Source organism: Antrostomus carolinensis, unplaced genomic scaffold (genome assembly GCF_000700745.2).
Source record: "Antrostomus carolinensis isolate BGI_N321 unplaced genomic scaffold, ASM70074v2 scaffold5435, whole genome shotgun sequence".
NCBI lineage: Eukaryota > Metazoa > Chordata > Aves > Caprimulgiformes > Caprimulgidae > Antrostomus > Antrostomus carolinensis.
In genome coordinates this window covers 16,370-34,702 of record NW_010315588.1, presented here as the reverse complement: position 1 = coordinate 34,702, position 18,333 = coordinate 16,370, and the positions used below count along the sequence as shown (strand labels likewise).

Genomic DNA, 18,333 nt, shown 5'->3' with positions numbered 1-18,333 from the left:
AACAGATAGTTAATAGACAGTTTCTAAAAGGAAAGATTTAGTTGAAGAATTATGACTGGCCATGCTACCAGTGTAAAGAATCTGTCTTTTCCCCATTAAGTGTGGGCCTAACAATTAAACGAAGAGTAGGTAAGCTCAGGTTCTTTCATTACAGTCCCCATTAATAAGGGACCTTTCTTCTAGTTTTCATCTAATTCTTCAATTCCAGTGGCACATAGACTGAAACGAGAATGTCCTATTGCATTTCAGGAGATTGAGCAAGCACAACATCTGCCAAATCTCCTTGACAACCAGTATGTCCTTTTCAAGATAAGGATATTCTGTGAAATGGAAAACAGATTAATCCTGGATCCACTTGATTTTATCTCCAGAATATTCAACCAGCTTCCCACATTGCCAAATGTCTGATTCTTTTTTTAATAGTGACTAATTAAATAATGGATTTGGGAAGGAGTTAATTATAGAAAAGAGAATAATTCTGTTATCAAGGTTGCATTTCAGAAAGCTTTAAAATGTTTAAATATGCCAGAACTTGGGCAGAATTCAATGTATGGTACAAAATGAGGCAAAATTCCTCTGGCCTTTTATTTGCTCAGTGATGCTAAAAGCTTAATGCAATAAAACAGACAGACACACAGAAAAACAAATACAGTTTGGGTTGTATTTTCAAAAATCTCTAGACTCCTAAAGAAACAGAAAGAGGATTTTCAGGACGTTAGAAATAATGAGAGTTAGCCTTCTAATCTGCTTATGACTTAAAAAATTCCACTGTATTTCTGTTTAGGCACGTACTGCTCCTGAAAATATGGCTTGTCTTAAAAGTCCGTGTCCTGAGGATGGACTTGACATGTCAAAAAAATTGAGTTCTGTCACCCTAGTCCTTCAGTTTTGATTGTCATTTGACATACTAGTAATAATAAGCTTTTTTTGTGGAAGCTGAGGGATTTCTTTTCTCTCAACTTAAACAATGATATCCTTGTTAGCTAATGCTAGAGAAGCAAACACAGTCCATATTTCATTATGATCAGTCCATGATGATATTTTCATTAGTTATAATTTAAGAAGAAAAAACAGCTTGGTAGGAGAGAATAGTGACGAGTACCTGAGAATTCTCGCAGGTCTCAACACTGGATGCTATTTTGTTCTGTAAGCCTACAGCTTTATTTTCCTTCAAAAACCAATCTCTCCTTTGCAAATTGCTTTCACTTTTGAGGTTAATGTGCTTCATTACTGTAAAATCCATAACCTCAACCAAAGAAACTGAAATTTCAGAACAATATTACAGAAGATATATGTCCGTGATTGGCTGTTCTAACTTCTTTTGGACAAGAGTTAGAGACAGATTTTTTCCGTTCCATCCTTTTTAATGCTCTCCTGTTTTCTTTTGTCATAGCTGAATATTAAATATTTTCAATAAATATTGAACTTTTTTTTTTAACTTCTCATAGGCTTATTAGCCAAAGCTGCCCTTTCAGTAGCTTTTCTTACAGAAATGCATGAGCTGCTTCTGAAAATAAGACTAGTGAGTTTTGTATGTACTTTAAAAAAAAAAGTGTGTATGCTGGTTAGATAATGTATCATATTTACATCAAATCTAGTGGCTATGTATCTTTATTTGGTAATAGATATATCATCCTTTTCTCTTTGCTATCCCGAAGAAAACACGTATCAAGCGAGTTAAAGAAAATGTGTTAGGTTTTGTTTCCTGATGTCCACCTTTAAAATTAAAGAGCTTATATTATATATTTTTAAATGATGTAAAGTGATCACTGTTTTTCTTATATTTTGCTTCTAAACTTGAATTTTATATCAGTCTTCCTTGGCTTAAAATGTAAAAAAATCCCAGATATTTTTTGCCTGGTTGCATAGAAGCTGAGTAATAGCAACAAAGGCCCTGAACCAAGCCTAACGTAAATCGGTGGAAATCATCCTCCTGACATTTGTGAGAGCTGGACCAGACCCTAAGGCAAGAGGATATGAAACTAAACTTTTCCTAGCGTTAAGAAGCACCATGACTACGATCATCATCATCAGGATGAAAGCAGTATTGCAACAATTCTCTTATCTTACTGTTTGTCATTGAATGTGAATTCTGCTCGTTTTGAATTTGTTACCCTTTCTGACTCTTTCATATTTGAAGCTTGTATTAGTTGCGTATGTTTATGCTATTTTCAACAGTGTAACTGGTATGAAGAGAGAAAGGCAATCGATACTGGCATGGACGAGAGTTCTGCTTTCCATATTGGTGTTTCTAATCTGTGTATATTGTTAAAAATAACTTTCTTCTCTCTTTAGGCAGGAATTTTCAGCATGAATGCATGCGAAGAGGGATTTGCCACTGGTGGCAGGGATGGCTGTGTTCGCTTGTGGGACTTAAATTTTAAACCAATTACTGTGATTGATCTCAGGGAAACAGACCAGGGATATAAAGGTAAAAAGAAGTTTTGTCACTTTCTGTATACCAGTAAATTAGGAAATTTACCGGTTTTGAACAAGAAAAGACTTAAAGAAAAAAAGTTTGTTTCATGTATGTTACTGTGGACTATTTGCTAGAAAATAAGTTTGATCATGCCCACTAGTATGAAGGTCACATAGTCCTTCATAGCTAATGTAAAACATACTATGAAGTTGTAAACACAGAGATTTTTTTTTTCTTTTAAAGCAATAAAATGCACATCTTCTCTGTAGCACAGCAGTTTTTAACAGGGAACAGTAATGCTTTAAGAGAGCTTAGAAGAAACAATGAGATCTACAGTGTGAAACAGTGGAGTACAGAAATTGCATTTACTAGTTATTCAAATTTTCATAAAAACTATTTGGAAGTAATCTACAATTTCGTAGTACTTTAAACACTGCTTAGATAAACCTATGATTTCATGCTAGAATATTATATGTAGCAGTCTGTAGCATGTTTTGTCAGTGTTCTAGATACTGTTGCTTTAGTGATTCAGGAAAAGAATACAAGCATTTTATATGCCCTGCAGTACAGTGACTCTTGTAAATTTAAATTTACTCAGTTGCTGTTTCTCAGCTCTCTTGGATGTAGTTGAAAGCTGTGTTTCGTTCCCCATTTCATTATCTCAAACTTGTTTTCCACTCCATATTGTTTCCTTTACTTTTGATGGAACAGACTCTTGCCATGAACTATTTTGGTTCTTCCTGATCACTTTTGTGGAGTCCATCCTCATCTTTTTGACTTCTCAAATGCCCATGACAGAGCTAATAGCTTTTTAAAAATCCTGCCTTTAATAAATTCAGTTTTCTGAATCTTTTCCCTTAATTTTTTTCTTATTGTATCCATTTGAGGATTGCCCTTATTTATGTGGCCTTCTACTCATTTTCTTAATTGCATTTTCTGCTGCTCCTGTACCTCTCACCTCTTGATAATTTTATCCATGAACATGAACTCAAGTTCTGTATCCCTGTGAGTGGCTCGCAGAGCAATTGCTGACTCTAGATATATCTGCAGGTAATCAAATTGTTTTTCAAAATATCTTCCTCCACCATAAGAAGTTCCAAAGTACTAAAACAGATGTCTTAATCATCCTTCATCAAAGATTCTGGTAGTTTTTTTCTTTTTTTTTTTCTAATCACTATAGATGATATAGCCATATAATGTCTAGATTATAGTGCTGAATGGTCAGGTGGTTTTATTCACCAGTACAGCACAACAGGAACAAATCTGTAAAGCAAAACAGTGTGGAGGGTTAGAGTAGTGCAGTATATATGCATTTTGAGGGGTGTTTGAGGGGCATTAGCATTAGCGCTAGTCTGGTTCAGTGGACTGAATATTGTATTGCAGTTGGAGTGCAATCAGTGAAGCATATCTTTCAGTTCTGTTTCCTGTGGAGCGAGTCTTATTTGTGCATTTGAAGGCAAAGCATGGTAAGTAGGCAAGATCAGGAGCTTTGCTTTGAAAGCTAGCTTTCTCAGAATTAAAACATCAGTGCAGATGTACCTGACCAGCCTGCTAACCCACCATGTAAATTTAATCATATAAATAAGGTGCGCTTTTTTTTGCCCTTTTTTTTTTCTCTGTCTACATAGTTAAAAATACTTTTCAGAAGCGCATCATAGAATCAGTCATAGAATCATAGAATCATCTGGTTGGAAAAGACCTTTGAGATCATCGAGTCCAACTGTACCTATCCATTACTAAACCATATCTCTGAGCACCCCATCTACCCGTCTTCTAAATACATCCAGGGATGGGAACTCCACCGCCTCCCTAGGCAGCTCATTCCAGTGCCTGAGAACCCTTTCGGTGAAGAAATTTTTCCTAATATCCAATTTGAACCTCCTTTGATGCAGCTTGAGGCCATTTCCTCTTGTTCTGTCACTAGTTAGCCGGGAGAAAAGACATACACCCACCTCTCTACTAACTCCTTTCAGGTACTGTAGACAGTGATAAGGTCTCCCCCTCTCCTCTCTAGACTAAACAACCCCAGTTCCCTCAGCTGCTCCTCATAAGACTTGTTCTCCAGCCCCTTCACCAGCTTTGTTGCCCTTCTTGGAACACACTCCAGTGCCTCAATGTCTTTCTTCTAGTGAGAGGCCCAAAACTGAACACAGTACTCAAGGAGCAGCCTGACGAGTGCCGAGTCCAGGGGAAGGATGACTTCCCTGGTCCTGCTGGCCCCACTGTTTCTGATACAGGCCAGGATGCCATTGGCCTGCTTGGCCACCTGGGCACACTGCTGGCTGATATTCAGCCGGCTGTCAACCAACGCCCCCATGTCCTTTTCTGCTGGGCAGCTCTCCAGCCACTCCTCCCCAAGCCTGTAGCATTGCATGGGGTTGTTTTGACCCAAGTGCAGAACCCGGCACTTGGCCTTGTCAAACCTCATAGAATTGGCCTCAGCCCATTGATCCAGCCTGTCCAGATCCCTTGGCAGAGCCTTCCTACCCTCAAGCAGATCAACACTCCCACCCAGCTTAGTGTCACCTGCGAATTTATTGAGGGTGCACTTGATCCCCTTGTCCAGATCATTGATAAAGACATTAAACAGTGCTGGCCTCAAAACTGAGCCCTGGGGAACACCATTGTGACTGGCCTCCAGCTGGATTTAACGTCGTTTACCACCACTCTTTGGGCGCGGCCATCCAGCCAGTTTTTGACCCAGCAGAGAGCATGCCTGTCCAGGCCATTGGCAGCCAGTTTCTCAAGCAGAATGCTGTGGGAAATGGTGTCAAAGGCTTTATGGAAGTTCAGATACACCACATCCATAGCCTTTCCCTCGCCCACTAAGTCCATCAACTCATACCTTATCTACAAAAAAGTGCAGCCTGTGAGTGCTCGCCTCCACTGTAAGCCTGGAAACTAATTCAGTTGTTAGAAATGCATACTAAATTCCATCATAAACCCTTTTCATCTCTCTATATGTTATTTCAGTTTGATTTATTTTTATTTTCTATTTAATGAGAAAAAAAATTCCAGATCCTATTAAGATATTAAAAAAAATTTGCTTTAAGAGATCATCTCAGAAAGAAGCTGAGGAGAATGATGCTCTTTGACTGTCTTATATATGCATGTTCCACTGATGCTTCTGTCACTTATATAATTTAGGTTCATCTAACTGGTACTAAGGTCCATGGTTTGGTCAGAAATTGTAATTTATATTGTCTGCTACCTTTATTGAAATTTAAAGACACTAAGTGCGTAATTTCAGATGCAAATGTCATTATTGTCTTTCTCTGTCAGAGATGTTGTAATACAAGAATTGGCTACATGTCCTTTATTAAAATAAGGGTCACATTTTATTTTAGAATTTTTCTAATACTAAGTTTGAAAAATTAATGCTCCAGAGGCAGTATGTGTTATATGGAATAGATTAAAGGAGTAAATGGATTAATCGAAGAAGGTATATGGATACTTCTTGACATTTTCTTGCTTCTATGTTTTGTCGTGTGCTTTATTACCTTTGTTTCACAAATTCTCAGGATGTATCTCTCAGTAACAATCTCTTCTACAGGTCTGTCTGTTAGAAGTGTTTGCTGGAGAGGAGACCATATACTTGTCGGGACGCAAGATAGTGAAATTTTTGAAATTGTGGTGCATGAGCGTAATAAGCCTTTCCTGATAATGCAGGGGCACTGTGAGGGAGAGCTGTGGGCTTTGGCTGTCCATCCTACAAAACCGCTGGCAATGACTGGAAGTGATGATCGATCAGTCAGGTTAAATCTTGTTTGTTTAACTGCGTACAGTTTTATACAAACAGCTCATTTTGTAGATAACCTGATTGAACTGGATACATTTTAAAGCTATTAAGATGTGACACTGAAGTGCTTCTGAACCAGTTAAGTTATGCATAAAATTAGTACTCCAGTAATAAAATGTAGTGGAAATGTGTATTTCACAAAAATGAAACATACAGAATTTGGACATATTTCATTTAGCCTGACATTAAGCACTTATACACCAGTATCCTGTAAGTGTTTTCTTTTCAGGAGTTAATAATTCGCAGGTTACAATGAAAAAAATTGTAATAAAAACTTATAATTTTTACTCTTAACCATATTAACTTTTTCAAATACTGTGAATTTTAGCTTGAGAGTTTCATCAAACTTAATGCATGCTTATTAAATAAAATCTATATTCTGAGAAAACCCAGTAAATGACTCCCTTTTACAAGTTCATCCTTTTTTTGTCAAAAACACCTTTTCTTTCTTAGAAATTAAATGTGTTGGTATTTTTGTTAAATATCTTCAGTGTAAAGTGCTTAAGCAAAACAGTAGTTGAATTACAAATACTGAAATAATGCTTTAGAATTCCTGATATATCTTGTAAATTATAGATTTTGTAAAGTATCTTGTAGTAAAAATGTACATGTTTTAATAATTATTATTAAAAGGACATAATATTATGTAGTTAAATGTAAGGAATTATGAATAATGACTTGTTAATAGGAAAGGATATGTTTACTGAGCGAAGTCATTAATTGTTCTTTAATGTTCTTCTTGGCTAAAATGATTAACCAAATAGTGGAATTCTCACAGAGTAGTCTAAAAGTATATGTTGTCCTATGTTGTCATTCTTTTTATATTCAGAAAGTCAAACAAAATTTGCCCCTACATTTTCTCAGTAGATATTTTCTTGCTATTTTATATATAAGAATATCCTTTGCTGTATGCAAAATTCACACTTTTGTCTTCGATTTTCCTTGTGGAAAATTATTTTAAAATAGGAACTCCCACGTCCAACATTCTGCAGAAATGGCAGACTTCATGCTATCTCTTGACACAGCTACAAACTACTCCTTACATTTGTAATTATTACTTTATTTTAGAATATGGAGTTTAATAGACCATGCTCTGATTGCCCGGTGCAATATGGAGGAACCCATTCGCTGTGCTGCGGTTAGTACTGATGGAATCCATCTCGCTCTTGGAATGAAGGATGGCTCTTTCACTGTCCTTCGAGTCAGGTATGTTGCAAAAATTAAAAATAGATAAGTTATTAACTCTTTCAAGCTTTTTATAATTGCTTTTATAAATTGTATGTATATTGACACTGTAGTGACTGTACATAAGGAGATCAGTTAAGTTTCTCTTTTAAATTACTGATCTTGAGGGTGCTCAGACTTTTTAAATGTGTGTGCTACATTTGTTCCTGTTGTTCCATAACAACACATTTGAAAAAGTATTATTGGTCTATTTGTAAAGAATGTCAGTGTTCTAGGAAGTGTTTTACTTTAGGTTTTAGCTTTATTAATTATTCTTGAATTATTAAGCAAGAAATTTTTATTAATTCCTAAACTTTTTTGCACGTGTTGGAATGCTGCTGTCAGCATATCACACATACAAAAAGAGTGCTGCCTTGTTGCTGTGATCCCACAGTTATGAAGGGAAAATGAAATCTGTGTCTCATACCAGTTAAGTTTTCTTCCCTGAGTAAATAAAGATCTGGTAATCTACCTGATTATTTTTTTTTGGTAGACCCAGTTTAAATAATTCCTTTTGTTCCTCCCTCAGCCCATTGCAGCACCTTCTGGTGTCACTGTTCCCTTCCCACTTCTTTGGCAATGAAGCCCTACCCAACTCTAAAAATAGCAATGTTGTGTTTGCATATGTGATAGTAAAGTTCACTTCATTATTTCATAATTTTATCTGTTTTGTAAAACTGTGAACTTGATGCTACGATAAGGCTCTTCTACACTTATGACGCGCTTTCTTTCATACTACAGAGATATGACTGAGGTTGTTCATATCAAAGACAGGAAAGAAGCTATTCATGAACTGAAATACTCACCAGATGGGAATTTCCTAGCTGTTGGTTCCAATGATAGCTCTGTGGATATATATGGTGTTGTTCAGCGATACAAGAAAGTTGGGGAATGTATTGGATCTTTAAGTTTCATCACCCATATGGATTGGTCTTCGGACAGTAAATACTTACAGACCAATGATGGCAATGGGAAGAGACTTTTTTACAGGATGCCAAGTAAGATTCTGCCTTTATTATATTTGTTACTTATGACAGAAAGAATGTATAGTAGTTTTGTAAAAACAGCGAAATATAGATCCTGGTTCAAAGCATAGGGTTATAGAGAAATTTTTTTCTAACTTTGTATAAATATTTGCTATATTTGTATATATTGCTATATACATATATATTTATATGTATAAATATTTGCTATATTTGCTATATTTAAGAACAGAATTTAGAGCTTTTATAGTGAGAAATTTGCAATAGATAGAAACAATTGGAGTGCAAATGAATTTGTAAATATAACGGGATTAGGTAACTGTAGAGAAGATAAGAGTATTTGATGTAAGGATGCCAGTGTTATGAATTACTCGCTGGAAGTAAAAGAAATATTGAAGCCGTGATGTGTATATGATTCAATCTCCTAAATATTTTTAAATAATGACTGGAATTGTGTAACATTTGAAATTCCACTATAAATGAGTAAGGAACTTAGAGTTGCCTAATACAAGATCTGTAGGACTTAGTCATGGATGTAACCAGTATTAGTACTCATCATTTACGTGGATTAGTGATTGAAAGAGATTACAAAGTAAACCTTGTCAAAGCATGCAGTTACTTCATCAGAGCTGAAGTATCTTCAAACAGGGCACTTGAGTTCCTTTCCAGTTTTTGAAGGGTTATATAGTAGTTAAACTTTTCCTTGAGTGTGGGGGTTTGTTCTGTTTTGTTTTGTTAGTTTGGGTTTTGTGTGTGGATTTTTTGTTGTTTGTTTGGTTTTTTTATATCTTCCTTTCTGATTTATTTGCCATTTTGCTTTATCTTTTCTCTATGGCTATTCTTTACTCTGGTTATTACAGTTGACTTGTGTTCTCCCTTGCCCTATCCTTCTGTTGAAAACTTACCTCCTTACAGAACCTGAAGCAGCTCCCCCATCCCATCCCATCCCATCCCATCCCATCCCATCCCATCCCATCCCATCCCATCCCATCCCATCCCATCCCATCCCATCCCATCCCATCCCATCCCATCCCATCCCATCCCATCCCATCCCATCCCATCCCATCCCATCCCATCCCATCCCATCCCATCCCATCCCATCCCATCCCATCCCATCCCATCCCATCCCATCCCCTCCCACTAGTCATAATCCTATTAACAATAAGAAAAACCCAGCCCAGTTGCCTTCAGTTTTGTTACCACTAAAGACTGAGAGGTGAATTGTTGGCAGCATCCTGCTCAGGTTCTGCAGTTGTGTACTCAGCCTGACTAACAACTTTTACATTTGCTTGCATTGTTCTTGTGTTGCTCCTGCACTCCTGGCCATTCCTGAAGACACAGTATTTATTAAATGGGCCGTTGCTCTGACTCAGTACTTAAGCTCTTACATGAAACTTTGTGGGATTGGAACAATCTTATTACAGATAGAGCTGATGTAAAATAATGTAACAAGGATCCAAGCAAAAAAAATGGTATTTTCAGTAAATAGCAGTGGCCAGATCCAAATTAGTTCTTCAATGTTTGCTCTAAACAATCAAAATTTCTAGAATAGTTCAGCAACAGAATTTTTCCAGACTTCATCTTAGAATGGCTACATGTATTTTTGATAAACGTTTAAAAATAACAGAGGCTCAAGCAGATATCAAGAAATAATAAAAACTGTAAACTACCAAACCCATGATCTTCTTCTCTTAAGTAGTCTTGAGAAGCCTTACTACTGATACTGTTGGTCATAATAGAGAATGTTCTATCAAGACAGTTTTAGAAGTTAGTATTTAATTCTGTCTAACTTGGGTTTGATTTCTGGAGAATTAAAAAAAAAATACATTCTTTAAAATTACATAAGTGAATATTGAAAAATAGCTCTTCATTTTTATTCTTAGGTGGAAAAGAAGTAACAAACAAGGAAGAATTAAAAGGCATTCAGTGGGCATCATGGACCTGTGTTTCTGGCCTTGAAGTTAATGGAATCTGGCCCAAATATTCAGATATAAATGATATAAATTCTGTGGATGCAAATTTTATTGGGCAAGTTATGGTTACAGCTGATGATTATGGAATAGTAAAGCTCTTTCGATACCCATGTCTGAGAAAAGGTAGTACTTTTAAGTTCAATTATCCCTTAAGTTTTGAAAGGACTAACAAAAAGTTGCACTGTTGCATCATTCCAGTTTGCAGCATTGCTTGTTTAATGCTAGCTACAACTGCATGATCTTTCTGATGGGGCTTAGGATATGTCTTCAAGCAATATGTGTGTAAAGAAAAGATTTGGTTTTTTAATGACTGATATTCCCCCATAGTGATATTAAAAACCATTTCATGTCAGTCTTTCTAATTCTGTTTTCAAAGTGATAAGGATTTTATTGGTACCTGAGGTAATAAAAAATATGTTCTTGAAAACAGTCTTTCCCTTTGAAGGAGACTGAATTTGTTCTCTTTTATCCCCTATTTTGCACTAGAATTATAAAACCAAAGAAAAAGCACAAGAATCTGTATAATGGAGTGCTGTTAGGAACTTCTTTTTAGTAACTGATCCAATGATTGTATTGTAATTATGTAGTAGTCAGTGAAAATGTTAACTTGACGTAGTTATACTACTATATTATACTACTACCACTATACTACTAGTAAAGGTGTGACGATATGAATTTAGAAGTGCTTAGCACTCAAATTGCACAAAACAGTGGGAACCAGTGTTGTGAGCACACATATAGGATTGTTTTCACAGACCTAAATATACATCACTTAACATATAAATAACTGCATCTTTTCAGTGAGGAAATAATAATTGGCAAAAATCTTGGTTTGTAAAAAATAAACTAAAATTAATACAATAAAATTTTTTAAAATATTCCTTTAGTACACCTCATACAGCACTATCATATGTCTTATCTCTTTGTGTTTGACTTGTTAAAGATGTCCTGGAATCCAAATTTAAAAATTTATCTTAAAATTTAATTAAACTATTGCTTTTTATAAGAGTTCCTTGATATGTTTTCCTGAGGTGCTTCTAAAATATTATTCCACATGTGTTCAAAGACATTTTTACTCTTGTTCTAGGAGCAAAGTTTAAAAAATATCTCGGTCATTCTGCTCATGTGACAAATGTCAGATGGTCACACGATCACCAGTGGGTCGTTTCCATTGGGGGAGCTGATCATTCTGTCTTTCAGTGGAAATTTGTCCCTGACAGGAAGTTGAAGGATTCTGTTCATATAGCACCTCAAGGTAAGTAACTTTTTTTTAAAAAAAAGGGATGAGAGGAGGGGAGGCTAAAAGAAAAGTAAAATTATTTGTTGTAAGTATAGAAATAAATATTCGGAATCGTCAGTCTGCAAAAAATTGTTATTCTTTAAACTTCGCAGCTGCCTGAAGTACTTGGTAGCATTGCCTAATACTTGCCTGTCCTCTCAGTCTAGCAGGATTGTGACAGAAATTCACCGCTGTGTTCCATGTACAAAGGGAAAATTTAAAAGTTTGGATCATAGATATGAATTTATGAATTCTGTACATATAATCCTTTACTAAATTGGCTAAAACTGGATGCCCAGATGTCACTGGAAAAAAATGATGTATTTACTCATTTGGTTAAAATTTTGAATTATTTAGATCATAATTTAAGCATTGTAATTGATTTTTATTTTTTTTCTTTAAAGCAAACTAACAGGTGCTTAATATTTGGAAAAAATGTAGATCATGTTTCCACCAGGGACTAATACAGCAATTATTCCCATGACTGAGTTTACTAAAAGCATACAATTAACTGAGCGCCTCACTTGGAAATTCCTAAAGGAATTTAGAGAGCCCTTTGGAGAAATAGGTGTATAGAATTACAATGAAATAGACTGTTTCACCCTTTAATTGCTGAGATCAGATGAAGATGTATCAGTGTGGGCCCAGCTAATAGGTAATTGAATAATGATTCAGTGCTGGCCTTGTCAGTGCCAAATGCAGAAAGAAGCAGTAGTTCTCTTCATCTCCTTGATGAAGCCTCCAAAAAGCCTTTAACTGGTTTGATTCTTCATGGTATGAATTCATTTTCAACTAATTATTTCCTTTGACTCAAATTGTTCATTAGCTACTGCTTTCCAAGATAAAATTTCTCTATATTAATTGTTCTTTAGATTCCTTGTTCCTGAATATATAACCTTACTTCTGGCTATCTGACAGTATGTGCAACCTACATCTGTTTTGAGACAGTATTGATAATTGTCCTGTTAGTGGCTTTTTGAGCTCTGTAATCTGCTATCGGTAGCAATATTGTTTTTCTCTAGATCACTGATAAAAATGTTAAATAGTATAGCTCCAAATATTGGTCTTTATTGCATATATCTAGAAAAATTTCTTACTGAGTGGTGATTCCCTCTTTGCAGTTACATTTTGAGATCTTTTAAAATCCATTTGTGTTCTAGACCGATTTTGTGTCTGGTTTCTTAATTTAAAAATGTGCAACATTCAGTCAGAGGTCGTAGAAAGATCCAAATATTTTATTATTTATTAGTCAGGACTTTCTTTCTGGTTTCTGTTGGAATGAAGCTCTGTGCTAAAACGTTATCTGGCTTTCCCCAGATGTAAAACAGAAACATTAAATGACTACTCTTTTTCTCCACAGTCACCAAAAATTTTACCACTTCCTTCCCATATATGATTTTATTTTTTTTTCCTAATCCACTTTGAAGAATTGCTACTTACATCAATTGATCACTTTACCATAAGTTTATCTTTGGAGCCCTTTGCTTTTCTTGTTAGTTTTCTCTTAAGTCTTAGTTTCTTCTTTGTACTCATTACTTCATTCTCTTCTTACTTCTTTTCCTCCTAACATTGTTGTGGATGAAATAATTTTAATTAATGAAAACTAACTCGCTCCCAAAAAGAAACAAAAAAATTTGTCATACTTACAAGTTGGCTTATTTCTACTGTATCAGCAGAATTGATCCTGTCAGCCTGTCAGTTATTAGCAGTTTATTCTGTAGTTAATATAAGCATTGATTATCAAATCAGAAACATTAAGCAGTTACTTTAAAGACTTTCTGGTTTGTAATTTAGGTTGCTTCATTTTCTGTTTCTGTTTTCTTGGTGGCAGAGAGTCTTGTTGATTCTAATAGCGATGAATCAGATTCAGATCAGTCTGATGTTCCAGAGCTGGACTCTGAAATTGAACAAGAGACACAGATCACCTATCGTCGACAGGTAAAGATTTTAGTTTTAATGGCAGTTGGAATGCTTTGTGGGTTTAAGTCAGTCTTTCATGAAGACCTGGTGAAATCTGAAAACTGGGGAGACTGAGAGCTGAGCAGGAACAGACCAAAACCTTTAGAATTGTTATTATCTGATGCATTCAAAATATTAAGACACAATAGAGAAGAAAAAGTAATTGCATGTATTCCTAGCATGTACTATTAGAGTTTTGTTTTTAATTTAAAAACAAGTTACACTACACAGTAACCAGGTACAGTTACTGGAGATTTTTTCCACTTATGTCAGTATAATATTTTTATGGGTGATAACTGTGGCTGAATTCTCAGAAACATGCTTTTCTTACTAATCTCTTAATTTATAAGTGTGCTCTTTCTTAAAGGTTTACAAAGAAGATCTACCTCAACTTAAAGAGCAATGCAAAGAAAAAAGAAAAAGTGCAGCTTCTAAGAGACGAGAGCGAGCTCCAGGGAACAGTATAAGATTACATTTTGTTCATGGGTATGAAAACTAGGATTCTTTAAAATATGCAAACAGACTGTTTGTGGTTTGTAGATTGATATTTATAATTTAATAATCTGATGAAAGACTTTTAGGTCAATTGCTTTGTGATTTACTGTTTTTGTTTATTTCTGTAAAATAAATTTATAGTAAATTAATAGAAAGCTTTGATGCCAAGCTAGACTAATTCTGAACATGAATTCTGAAGTGAATTTGCACTGAAAGTTTAGCTGATACTTATTATTTGAATAGAGCTGACTAAATATAATACTTGACTATCACCCATGTTTTTCAGTATCTGGAAATAAGACTTCTCTTTGGTGTATTATTTTGGAAGCTGTGACAGAAACAGTGTAGTTGAAGATGACTGGCTTCTCTAGTAAATGGTGTTCCTATCAGTGTTTTATTATTAAAAAAAAAAAATGTATAAACTGTTTGTACCTAATTTGAAACAATTTAAACTTTCCTCTGTTCACTTAGGAATTAAATTTAATTCTTAGTAGGTCCAATAAGTGTGTTAATTCAGTTTCATTCTCTTTTTGGTGCTTATTTGAGTAGCAAAATGACTTTCAGATGCATCCTTGAAATCTTATGATTTCATCTTTAGGATTGGTAGTCTCCCCTAATTCTTCATAATAAGTGAAGACTTTTTCATCAGGACAAAGATGTGGTGTTTTAAAGCAAACCGGCAGTAGAGATCACTACATTAGAATAATAATCAGAAATATAAATTCCCTTCATATAAAGCAAAACCAAAGCCTTTATTAAATTAAAGCATTGGAAATTAGGTAATATTGTGTTTTCCTTCCAAAAGATACCTCTCTGTAGGAATACAACTTCTTTTAGAGATAATTGAATGCACAGATAAGTTACTGATACTGTCTATAATGACACTTCAGCAATTTTAGAAGGGCTCCACATGGAATTCTTAATAAATTAATTAGCTAAGTATAGTTAAGTCATTCAAGTCAGCAATTTTGTCTGTATAAGACATGGAGTCTGAGGAATAGCTTCGGAAATAATGATAACTGTGAAGCTTGGTACAGAGTTGGTTTTTGTTTCTATTTTTGACGCTCTGGAATTCTCAGTTGAAGATTTTTATATCTGTGTAGAAAATGCATTAAGGTGGTTAGCTGTATGTAGTCTTTAAAATTTGGTCTAAGAATCAAACCAAATGATCCTGAAGAAGATGTAGCACAAGCAAGGGCCCTGGATCTTTGGGATTATTGTTATTTCCTTCACAACAGAAGTGAAGCTTGACCAGAATATCCAAGAATGACCAGAAGTAGAATGTCCAGTTGAGTTCTGTCTGGTTACCCAGTGGGCATCAAGGAAACTAATGAAGAACCCATGCTGAACAACAGATTTTTCTCAATGTCCAGGCTGTTAACTTTAAAGTGACCCACATGCAAGTGAGTAATAGGCATATTCTCTGATTCAGGAAGTCTGCTTTGCTTCATCTTTCTTTAGCTGCAATGGAAATGTCTTGGATGTTCCTTGAAAGTGTAAAAAGCAGTGCTTTTTTGAACTAGGGAAATAGGAAGCTCTTTTTCCTTTCTTTGTTTTTGAGCACATTGGTTTTGTGTTTTGAATTTGTCAACTGCCTTGAAAGATGAACTTTTAAAATTCTCTTCATATCCTGTAAGAAATCTTTCAAACCTATGGTTACTTCCTGGTTTTGGAAGGGGATAAAAAAACAATAATGCTGATTATGTGAGCCAGCCACTGACTAACATGGATGAGAAAGCAACTTCTAGTAACAAGTTAATCTTTAAGTGCATCTTTCTCTACGAGAGCTGATGCAGTTGTGATCAGAAACGTGTTACTAAAGTAGTGTACTAGTTTGGCCTCTTCTTGACTATTCCTGTATTTTCTTTCTGCCATGTCTTTGACAGCGGTGGTGGTTCAAAAACATAAAAAGGATACAACTTCTGAGATATTCAGAGGAACACCTTTCTCAAACTCAGTACTTGTAATATTTTCTTTTTACTGATAGGGAATAAGGATGCAAGTATAGTACTTATGCCCTGTATTCTCTCAAAGCTATGCTGCTGATCTCACAAAAATGATATATGTATATTTATTTTAATATTTGAAGGATCTAAGCAGTATCTAGTCTGAGTTTCAGGATATTCATTGAACTGACCTTATCATACAATGAAATTTGGTTACAGTTTCAAGATGACATGGGATTTCTCATGCTTTTAAATGAGAGTCTTATAACACCTTGCATAGATTCCTACCAGGGGGCTACAAATAGCGTCTGAAGGGAATAGGCTATGAGTGGGTCCTGTTGAGAAAACACTACGGCCATGCAAAAGTATTTAAAAAAAAATAAATCTTTACCTTTGTGCTAAAGACTTTGACCTCAACCATGTTTATTTTGACATTTGGTTCTTCTGGAAACTTTTATGGGAGGGTTGCACTATATTTGGGAACTTCCCATATGTACTTTGAAGAGTAACATAAAAATTTTGAAACACTTACAACATCAGACAAACTATGAACATTGACTCTTTTCCCAGAGAGGACACTACTTGTGAAGTTGCCCCTTGGTTGGTTATAGATATGTAACTTGCAGCTGTGGGTAGGATCCAGCTTCAGGTTAAATAACCTACAATTGTGTGCCTAAAAGTAGGTGGTTTTATGTGTGTATACAAACTTATACAAACTTGGGTCACAGTCAGTGGAGATTCAGTCAGTAGTCAGTGGAGCATAAGGAGTGATTTGGCTCAAGTCAGGTCAGCTGAGTAGCCCTGCAGGTTCTATTGACTGTATTGACTAGAAAACTGTTAATTAAAATGTGGGTGTTAATATTTCTAATATACAAGTGAACACCTACATTTACATGTCTTAATCTCAGACTGAATCCAGTCCCTGCTCTTCATGACTGTAGTAATGACAATTTTTTTTTCCTACATAGCACTGAGGTGGCTATCTTTTCTTCTTGGAAGTTACTGTCATATTAACTTGAATCAGTCCTGGATTAGTAGTTTGATTAGCTGTTGCTGAAGACCACTTGAAAACATCAACTACTACAGAATGCAGTGTTATGTTTATTGTGCCTTGTTATATGTTATTGAGTAACTGTGATGCAGAGCTTTCTTCATTATTTAGCTTCTAGTTGCTGATCAAGGTGCCTTGTAAATTAATTCTGTGGTTTGTTTTTGGTATGCAAAGAAATTGTTTTGCTTTGTGCTTTTTCTGAGATTACCTAATAATCTCAGTTCTAAATTAGTTTAATAATTTGGAGATGTAAGTATTTTGGAACTGGGTAGCATATTCTCAGGAAATGATCTTCTACACCGAAACATGCTGCTTTTCATCTCTGCTTGGAATGTCTAAGCCCATCACTTTATCCTTCTGTTGAAAAGTACCTGTGTAGTCAGGAAGTTAGTAAACTGGCATTTGAGAAAGATGAGATATGTTTTACTGGGTTACAAAATGTCTTTCTTTGCACTGCTTGATATTTTGGCAAAATATGTTTTATTTTAATTATAAACAACTGATTGTACACCTTTTAAAAAAAAAATAACTGGAGGAAGTGACCTAAAATCCAAGCTTCTGATCATAAAAAGTTATAGATATGAATAATGAGAACTATTTTCCTGCGTCCTAGATACATTTTGGATGTTTTGGGTAGTCCTGTGATACATGGCATTAACATACTGGGTTTCAGTGTGCGTCCTGTGATACATGGCATTAACATACTGGGTATTATTATTAACTTAGGGTATATAGGCAACTGTTATGTCAAGAGCTGTGAAAATTCTGAGTTTCTGGATTGCAGATAGAAGGATCTGAGACCTTTTTGCTGTCTTAATGCTTTTTACTTTTATAGGTAACTGCTAAGCTCACAAGAAATTGCTCAGTGTTCAGTACTTCTAAAGCATTATTTTTTTCAGCATACATATTTTTGCAGCTGCTTTTTAAAATATTCTCATTTAGTGTGCATAATCAGCATTGTTTTAATTATTCTGCATTTGCAAAGGTAATACAGTGTTTTTAACGGAGCACAGTGCAGAGTGAAGCACAGGAAAATAATGTCTGAGCAGTGATAGGTCCAGATTAACTTCTTTGGCCCTGTGCCTGCCTTTATCATCCCTGCCTCTCAGTGAATGTTGTCATGTCCTTAAACTGTTGATGTTGCATACTGTGATACATTATTTTTGTTTTCTTTCTAATAGTTACTGTAGGCCATTGTGTCTTAT

General features: G+C 35.3%; 1 protein-coding gene across 1 annotated transcript in view; it reads left to right on the top strand.

Moving 5' to 3' along the window:
* Positions 1–2,295: 2,295 nt before the first annotated feature.
* LOC104519778 (echinoderm microtubule-associated protein-like 5) overlaps positions 2,296–18,333 on the top strand; it is a gene marked incomplete at both ends in the record, with an annotated part of 32,210 nt that continues 16,172 nt past the window's right edge. The window contains 8 exons of the mRNA XM_010167990.1: positions 2,296–2,431; positions 5,973–6,174; positions 7,287–7,424; positions 8,184–8,440; positions 10,309–10,521; positions 11,486–11,653; positions 13,509–13,615; positions 14,004–14,122. Coding sequence (XP_010166292.1) covers positions 2,296–2,431; positions 5,973–6,174; positions 7,287–7,424; positions 8,184–8,440; positions 10,309–10,521; positions 11,486–11,653; positions 13,509–13,615; positions 14,004–14,122 — 1,340 coding nt within the window. The remainder of the gene's footprint in view (positions 2,432–5,972; positions 6,175–7,286; positions 7,425–8,183; positions 8,441–10,308; positions 10,522–11,485; positions 11,654–13,508; positions 13,616–14,003; positions 14,123–18,333) is intronic.